Source organism: Hyperoodon ampullatus (genome assembly GCF_949752795.1).
Source record: "Hyperoodon ampullatus genome assembly, chromosome: 15".
NCBI classification, from domain to species: Eukaryota; Metazoa; Chordata; class Mammalia; order Artiodactyla; family Ziphiidae; genus Hyperoodon; species Hyperoodon ampullatus.
Genome location: NC_136928.1, coordinates 37,943,263 through 37,952,747, shown reverse-complemented (window position 1 = coordinate 37,952,747; position 9,485 = coordinate 37,943,263). Strand labels below are relative to the sequence as shown.

At 35.8% G+C, this 9,485-nt stretch overlaps 1 protein-coding gene across 2 annotated transcripts in view; it reads right to left on the bottom strand.

The window, feature by feature from the left end:
• Positions 1 to 7,850: 7,850 nt before the first annotated feature.
• Positions 7,851 to 9,485, bottom strand: part of PUS10 (pseudouridine synthase 10) — a 66,778-nt gene continuing 65,143 nt past the window's right edge. For both annotated transcript variants that reach the window (XM_079721210.1, XM_079721211.1), the window contains one exon: positions 7,851 to 8,089. In XM_079721210.1, the coding sequence (XP_079577336.1) occupies positions 8,051 to 8,089 (39 nt within the window). In that variant the 3' untranslated portion in view covers positions 7,851 to 8,050. The remainder of the gene's footprint in view (positions 8,090 to 9,485) is intronic.

Sequence of the window (9,485 nt, the reverse complement as noted above, 5' to 3'; positions counted from 1 at the left end):
TTCATGACATTTTTTTTTCTTAAATTCCATATATATGTGTCAGCATACAGTATTTGTCTTTCTCTTTCTGACTTACTTCACTCTGTATGACAGACTCTAGGTCCATCCACCTCATTACAAATAGCTCAATTTCATTTCTTTTTATGGCTGAGTAATATTCCATTGTATATATGTGCCACATCTTCTTTACCCATTCATCCGATGATGGACACTTAGGTTGTTTCCATCTCTGGGCTATTGTAAATAGGGCTGCTATGAACATTTTGGTACATGACTCTTTTTGAATTATGGTTTTCTCAGGGTATATGCCCAGTGGTGGGATTGCTGGGTCATATGGTAGTTCTATTTGTAGTTTTTTAAGGAACCTCCATACCGTTCTCCATAGTGGCTGTACCAATTCACATTCCCACCAGCAGTGCAAGAGTGTTCCCTTTTTTCCACACCCTCTCCAGCATTTATTGTTTCTAGATTTTTTGATGATGGCCATTCTGACTGGTGTGAGATGATATCTCATTGTAGTTTTGATTTGCATTTCTCTAATGAGTAAAGATGTTGAGCATCCTTTCATGTGTTTGTTGGCAGTCTGTATATCTTCTGTGGAGAAATGTCTATTTAGGTCTTCTGCCCATTTTTGGATTGGGTTGTTTGTTTTTCTGTTATTGAGCTGCATGAGCTGCTTATAAATTTTGGAGATTAACCCTTTGTCAGTTGCTTCATTTGCAAATATTTTCTCCCATTCTGAGGGTTGTCTTTTGGTCTTGTTTATGGTTTCCTTTGCTGTGCAAAAGCTTTTAAGTTTCATTAGGTCCCATGTGTTTATTTTTGTCTTTATTTCCATTTCTCTAGGAGGTGGGTCAAAAAGGATCTTGCTGTGATTTATGTCATAGAGTGTTCTGCCTATGTTTTCCTCTAAGAGTTTGATAGTGTCTGGCCTTACATTTAGGTCTTTAATCCATTTTGAGCTTATTTTTGTGTATGGTGTTAGGGAGTGATCTAATCTCATACTTTTACATGTCCCTGTCCAGTTTTCCCAGCACCACTTATTGAAGAGGCTGTCCTTTCTCCACTGTACATTCCTGCCTCCTTTATCAAAGATAAGGTGACCATATGTCCGTGGGTTTATCTCTGGGCTTTCTATCCTGTTCCACTGATCTATCTTTCTGTTTTTGTGCCAGTACCATACTGTCTTGATTACTGTAGCTTTGTAGTATAGTCTGAAGTCAGGGAGCCTGATTCCTCCAGCTCCATTTTTCGTTCTCAAGATTGCCTCTGTGAAGTTTGATCCTAGCTGAGGCACAGCTTTACACATACCCACCCTACTGCAGAACTCCTCTCACTGAACTATACAGTTATATGAAGTTTCTCTCGTTCACCTTTGGAACTCCACCACTTAGCGCAATGCCTGGCACAGTTGGTGCTGAATAAATGGTAGTATTGATAGAGAGGGAAGGGTGAAATTGACATAGGTGTGATTATAAAAAATGTGGACAAGGATATGGCTATTAAAGTGAAAGGTATTTAACCTGGCAGGAAAAGCCACGATGCCAAGATTACCAGGCTTGTGACGTACTTTACCCTGTGCCTCCTGTAGTGTCAACTGTATTGCATAGAAATTTTACAGTTACTAGGACTGTTTCATATCTCTGACCTTACTCCTCCTCTCTCTGTGTGGCAGGTTTAATCTCAGTTCTCCTCTGGTGCATTTCCTCAGCACCTTACCCTTGCACAGAAACTCCAGTATTCATGTGATCAGTCACATTTTTGTATGTCTAATGTGCAAAGCACCATGTTAGGGGCTAGAAATGACATAGAGGTGAATGAGAAAGTCTTGCTCTCAAAGATGTCAGTCTTTTTCTTTGGAGGGATAACATATAGTAAAGTGCATAAAGTGGACTAATTTTAAATTTGCAGCTTGATGAATTTTTACTTATGTAAATAATCATTTCTAGCTCCCCAGAAGTTTCCTTCATGCCCCTTGCCAATCTACCTACTCCTCAAAACCACTATTCTGATTTCTGTCATCAGAACCTACTATCTTAATGGCCTTTTACATTGGTAACTGGGCTTCCCTACTCAAAACCTTAGTGAACAAAAACAGCTGGGTTGTCAACTTCTAACCTAATGCTTCAGAAAAATTAATTATACTGTCCATGTTAAGAGAGACTTAGAATTGGTGGTCCAGTCTGCCTAGTAGCTCCAAATAATTTCTTCTATCATTAATTGATTGAGGGATTTAAAAACTTACTGTGTGATGTTAAATAGCATGGAGAAATGGAAAGAGTAATTTTTAGTCAACATCTGGGTTTGAATCTTCAGCTCTACCACTTAGAAGTCATTTAATATTTAGCAGATCACACTTTCTATGGGCCTGTCTCTTCAGATATAAAATGCAGAAGAAGAAACACTGTAAATTGTATAGTGCAAATCAAATATTGTTAGTAAACCAACATATGCATATATCCTGTGGCCCTGATAATCTCTAATCCAAACACTCCTTCCAGTTCACAGAGTGACAGATCACTATGGATTAGATTCTTTAGTAAGAACCCTGGAATGACTTCCTCTTTAGAATGGCTAGCTATTGCCCAAATTTGGAGGACTTTCATTTGGCCATATTCTTTCCAGAACATTTCCTATTGTATAGTGAAGATAAGGTCAGTTAATGACTTCGGGTTCTGAAATTCTATGACTCAATTTCTTTGCCAAAATTGACTATGAATTGGGAGTATTATGACTATCTTCCTAAGAAGGAGTCTCATCATAGCTAATGAAGTGGCCACGTAAAGATTTCTGATCTGTTTTGTTTCTGGAGATTGAGTATGAGAGGGGGAAAATTAGGGTGCTTTTTGCATCACAAATAATACAAAATTTCATGCTATTTAACATTATAAGCCCAGGAGTGGGTAGCGAATCAGAGATAAATGTATGAATTGTCTGTACCCAGTTTTATGCCTTTGTTTGTCTAAGACTTGGTCAACTTAATATCTTAACTAATACATCTTAGCAGTTTAAAGTACAAACTTAACATCAGTAAAGTCTCCAAAGTAATCATGTCACCACTACTTTCACTAATAAAACACAGATACAATTTTTAAAGAATTATTTCTTCTAAATATTTTTTCTATTCTAAATGTCTGTGGCTTTAGAAAAAAGTACCTGCTAGTAATTATCTACTTAAAGGGAGTAGCATTTATCATACTCTTTTTTCTTACATCTCCTATTTCTACAATTTCAGTTTACTATTGGACTTCAAAAATTTAAAGAATCACCAAAAATTCATTAAATACCTATGTGTGAACAGTAATACACAGTAATTAGTACAGAATGTTGGTGCTTCAGTAAATCAAGTTTTCAGGAATATCAGCAGATAAGTAAAATATAAACTTTGTTAAAGGTATCATTCATCTTGCTTATTTTTCTTAAGCAGAACATTACAGCTCTGCATAAAATGTAGTGAAAAATAAGTTGGAGTGTTTGGAGACCCCATTTGTGGAATTCAGTCTCAGGAGACTTCATTGGTGACACACTTGATTTTATTGGGTAATCAGCTAAAAATATTGGTCGCTGGTGCACAGTTCAGATAGCTTTAAGATGAGATGGAAAGGAAAACACAAAGTTTTTGGGTAACGGGCATTCTTAAATGCATGGTTCAGACCAGATGAACCCTTTTGGAGATGACTTCCATTTTAAAAGAATGTACTTAAAAATACTGTTGACTATGATGAATCCAGATCCCTGCAGAAGGGCACTATTCTATTTTTTTTTTTAACTGTTTTGAGTATTTGTATATGCTTCTTAATGACTGTAATGAATTTGGAAGCACTGAAAAAAATGATTTTTAAAAGTTCTCAGTACTCAATTATTTAATGTTAAAAGTTGAAATCAATTTTTAAATGTCAAAATGTCTTTTGTACAGAATATTTTATTACCTTTGTAATATCCTGTATACAGTGATTTTTTTTCTTGATAATAAATGGAAAAAATTCTAAAACCCTTAAAAAATTTGTTGCTGTTTGACTTTAAAATTATAAAGATTTTCTTGTATTTATAGCATCCTCCTTAAAGAGAAAGGCAGTTTTGGTTGCTTAGAAACATTAGACATTTTTATGGAATGCTGTATCTGAATATACTTACATATGTAACTGTCCTTTAAAATGATAATTTTTGTAGAGTACTGAAATGCCTTTTAAAGAGATTTTCATTTTCTGCCTTCCTGACTTATTTCCTGCCTGTTTCTCTCCCTTCCTGAACAATTCAGGACAAAAGTCATTTGCTTATTCTGAGCAAGGTACAGTTACCTATTGCCACAGGGGGCGAAGATGGTGGCCCATTGTGGGATTACAGTGTGGAGCCTGGGAACATTTGAGGGTAGTAGGGAGGGGAGTCTCAGTGATCTGAAATAAGGATGCAGCAACAGGAGATTGGTGACTTATGAGGGGGAATGATCTATTAAGGAAAATATTAAGGCTAATGGACCCAGATTTCTCACTGTCAGAAAGGACTTACAAATGCGGAAAGGGGGAAAACTAGAAGAAGGTTGGAATCGGAAGTACTGGTATAAACTCATAATTTTCAATATATGTAGATAAGTATATAGGGGTGTGTGCATGTGTGCATGCCATGAGAGGGCTTGGTAGCAGCAATGCTGCAACAGCAGTGAGCACACCTAGTGCCCAGATCTTTTTTCTATCATTTTCCATGAAAAGGAACCAGTTTTTCTTAGAGAAATAGCCCATTCCAGGGCTGGTGCAGATGAAATACAAGATGAGCCTGGAATGTCTCTGTATTAGAAATACAATAAGGGAAAGCTCTACCTTTCAGTGTAATGCCAAAAGGAATGGTGGAATTAGAAAATCATTTGATAATCATTGTGGTAATAGATTCAGGTGAAAATCTTCAATAAATGCTAAAACTAGTGAATGAAAGTTTGAAGGTCTCCCTACAAGATACTTATTAAAGGGAAAAAAAGGGTAACTATAAAAGTGAAGGAGATTGGCACACACCACCTTCGTTAACTGATCAAAGCCCAGTCATCAGTAACTGCAGTGATCAAAATTGTGACATCTGAGAAGATGCAAGAAGATAATCTCCCTTCTGTGGTATTCTTGCTAGAAAGGTACAAACTGAACCTAATTATAAGGAAACATCAGGCAAGCCCAAATGAGGAACAGTCTGCGAAATAACTGGCCTGAAATCCTCAAAAATGTTGAAGTAACGAAAGTCAAGGAAAGACAAACTGTTTCAGATTGGTGAAGATTAAAGAGACATAGTTAAATACAAAGTTTCATCCCCTGACTGTGAAGGACATTTTTGGACAACTGGTGAAATTTGAGGGGGGGGGGGTCTGTGGATTACATAATAGTAATATTAGTGTTAATCTGATTTTGATAGTTACATTGTGAGGAAGTAGAAGAATGTCCTTGTTTGTCGGAATTTGTCCTTGTTTGTAGGAATTACACACTAACACATTCAGGGTGATACATTTCTGGGAACATTCTTCGTACTTTTCATGCAAGTCTCAAATTATTTCAAAATGAAAAAATTGAATTGAAAAGTATAAAATATATTTTCCCTATAATAATAAAGGGCAGCATTTTAAAATATCAACTCAGGAAAGCTTACATCAAAGTTCATTCTCATATGGACTTAAAAATCAAAGAATAAAGCCCCAAAAGATCTATCTAAGTAAGATGCCTTTTTCTCTTTGGAAATAGAAATCTAACTTCTAAATTGATTTCATATAACTTGTAAATGAAACCAGTTATCTTATTTGGGAAATTTTTCATTTTACCAAATTTTTTTTTCCCCCACTTTTCCAGGTACTCGGTGTTTTTCCTAAACTAAACCACGGACTATATTTGGAACAAAGAGATACTAAAAGTACAAAGGGCCCTTTCTCTTAAGTGTTGTTGTTGGTGTTGTTGTTGTTTTTTAAATAAGCTATAGAGGATCACAAAAGTAATTTTAAAATATTTTTATATAGGCAAAAGTTAAACTATGTAGTACTCTCATGACTTAATGTCTTCTGTTCTGCTTAAATAAAGACCTACATTAATTTTTGACAACCTATGTCTCATATGGATATTTGGAGTAAGTATTTGCAGCTAATGCTTACTCTTGAAATTTTGTATAATCCCAGGAATAGAAATTTAAGAAACAAGTCTTCTAATTTAAGTTTGCTAAGGAGATTCTTAATTCTTCCATTTGCAGATCCACTAAGTTCAAAGCTGAGCCAAAAAGAAACCTGCAAAAGACTATTTCCCAAATTATTTAAATCTCTTTTGTAGCAAAGTTTCCCCCAAAACTGAGAAACATCCACACAAACGTTCTTACCCTTTTATCAAGTTTATTTCTATTATCCCTTTCTCATTTACCAGCATTGAAAATAATGAAAAAGTTATTTGCTATTATTCACATATGAAATTTCTTCATGTCAGTTAAACCGTTTTCCTGATTCTTAAGGTGAATGATACAACTTAGTATCTCTGAATCATGTTTAATATAGAGATGGGAAATTGAATAATCCAATACTATCCAAGTCACATGTGTTCCAAAATAAGCTCAGAAAGTTGAATCAGGGTGATGGAAATTGCACTTAAATCTGAAATTTTAATGAGACTCTTTTCTGAAACTTTTCTCTTAATGATCTATCCATTTTCTTTGCTTCTTTAATGTTTTTCCTCTTCGTAGTACCAACTAATGATTAACTAATTAACAAATGGTAATCATATGAGCTCACGTGAAATTTACCTGGGCAATTTTTTGGTAAGCTTGATTTGGTATCTAAATTCCAAAAGTCAGTTCTCATGGTTATGTCCATTAAAATGACATTCTTGGTTGCCTCCTTCATGTAGCAGATGCTCAATAATAAGATTTATTAGAAAAGACTCTAGGGACCGGGAAACTTCAGTCCTAGTCCTAGATATGGAAGTAACTAACAATTTTAGATAAGTCAGTTCACTTCTATTCTTTGGTTTTCATATTTATAAAGTGGAGATGATAATACCCTATCTACCTGATGAAGATGTTTGACATTGGATAATACATTGAAGCACTCTGGAATAATATCAGCTTATCTTTGTTTAGCAATGTCAATTTTTCAAAATCTTATCCCTGGGATTGAAGTCATTGAAGGCACTTGTGACTCCTTATTTAAAAGATTTATGAAAGTCTCTTATTATGGTATGCCTCAATTCCTAAGGTCTCACATTCTCTCCCCCAGGAAACGTACTGACAATTTTAGATTGTCAAAAGTGTAACTTGGAGTCATTAAGGTTTGTGACAAATTGTACCAAAACACACTTCTGTTGGTAATAGCTTGCTTGAAGCTTACTGGGAAAAATATTAATGATGTCAGATTTGCATTTGGTATCTTAGAATATTACAAGGATACTGTGCTGCATAAATCTAGATGTAACTTTTATCAAGATCATTTAAAAAATTTTAAACCTGATTTTAAAAGTGGTATCTGGGCTTCCCTGGTGGCGCAGTGGTTGAGAGTCCGCCTGCCGATGCAGGAGACGCGGGTTCGTGCCCCGGTCCGGGAAGATCCCACATACTGCGGAGCGGCTGGGCCCGTGAGCCATGGCCGCTGAGCCTGCGCGTCCGGAGCCTGTGCTCCGCAACAGGAGAGGCCACAACAGTGAGAGGCCCACATACCACCAAAAACAAAACAAAACAAAACAAAAAAGTGTTATCTATCCTGTGGAGGGCAATTTTGCTGAAAGAAATTACAGCTTCTCAGATTTTCAGAGAATGTATCCTGTTTGTGTACCTCTCTGAATGAATGGTTTCATTATTCAGTTTGGCTTGTGGGGGGTTGGAGAAGGAACAAGAAAAATCATAAGACATCCTTAGAACAATTCAACACAAAATATACACGTACATAGATCCTGAGATGTTAAAACAAATTTAAAAATAGATAGATCAACATGATCCAAATGGTTTCCAAGACACCGTTATGGTGGGTAAAAACAGCCATTTTACAGTGTATGCTGAATGGACGTCCACATTTTGCTGGAAAACCCTACTCTTTGTTTCCCATTGAAAGCTAGTCATCCAGAGCAGGGGGCCAATCAACATCTACAGACTAGAAAGAAGAAAACAAGTCATTAAAACATTATTGTTCTAGTAAGCATTTGCTGGTAATGCTGTATAAATCTAGTAGTTCTAATATAATGCAACAGAAGAAACTGCATTGGAAGAAAAGAGCCATTGAACACCACGATTTAACACTCTAAAATCCATTCTAGGACCTGGGATTCTTGGGCCTGAGGTCTGTTCCTGAATTCACTGAGTATTTGGTTACTCAGCCAGTTATTAATTTTACCTTTTGGTCAATACAAGACTAGAGTATGTTTAAATTTTTCAAATGTTATTTATGGGAAAAGTAGCAAATAATTCAGGGGCCAACAACAACTTTCCCTCAGAAGTCTCAGCAACTTTTAGTCTGACTGTTTTCATTTTCCCATAGACTACTCAAGTAGTCTATATACTTATAATCTTGTTTGTAACTTAGCAACTAAATGTGAAATAAATGGTTATGAAAGATCACTTGTAACTAGAAAAGGATTAGAGATCTTTGCATGTCACTTCAGCAGAATTTTTGTTTCTTTTAAAATTGAATTTATCTATCTCTACTCATCCTGGTTTGGCACTTCTAGAACGAAACCTTGATCTTTAAGTCATAATGGAATTATAGCAGCAGATTATTTGTCTCCACATAAATAATCATGTCCCAGGCATTAGAAGTATGAAATTGCACTTTGCCTTAACTACCCTAGAGGGCCTAATTTAGAAGTTAAAACAAAAAAATACAAAAAACGAACAAACAAAAGCAAAAAAAAACTACCATACCCATGTAGTTTTTCGAGACTTAAAGTGTAAAACCTGAAATGATTTACTACAGATTATTTTTTAAATTAATCTGAGTCACTACCAGATTTGGAAATTTTTATTAGAAAAGCCCAAATAACTATTGTGTGTGTGTGTGTGTGTGTGTGTGTATGTATGTGTGTGTGTGTGTGTATGTATGTGTGTGTGTGTGTGTATCTTTTACAGATGCCAAGAAATACTTTGGTTTTGTTTCAGAATATAGCCATAAAACAAACACCCATATATAAATTAATGGGTGGTTTCTCAAGCCTGAAAACCAAACATTACTGATCACAATCTTGTATGTGTTGAGGTCAGGGGAAGGTAGGCATATTTATAGGGTTTTAAAAGTTCTACAGGTGATTGCAATGGACAATCAGGGCTGAGAAACCCTGGCCTTTGGTTCTTTGACACTCCTAAGCTGTCCTAAGAATTAAGGTCAAAGAAGATGAATGCATTTGGGATTTTCTTTAAGAGAAGGTTGTCTTCCTCAAAATGATAGTCTTACTAAGAAGACTCCCTGCAACCTTGAAGATGCTGTCACTGGTTGTACCACAGGTGTATAAAATCTAATCTGAAAGCACTCAAGAGAAGTGCTGGTAAAGCAATGA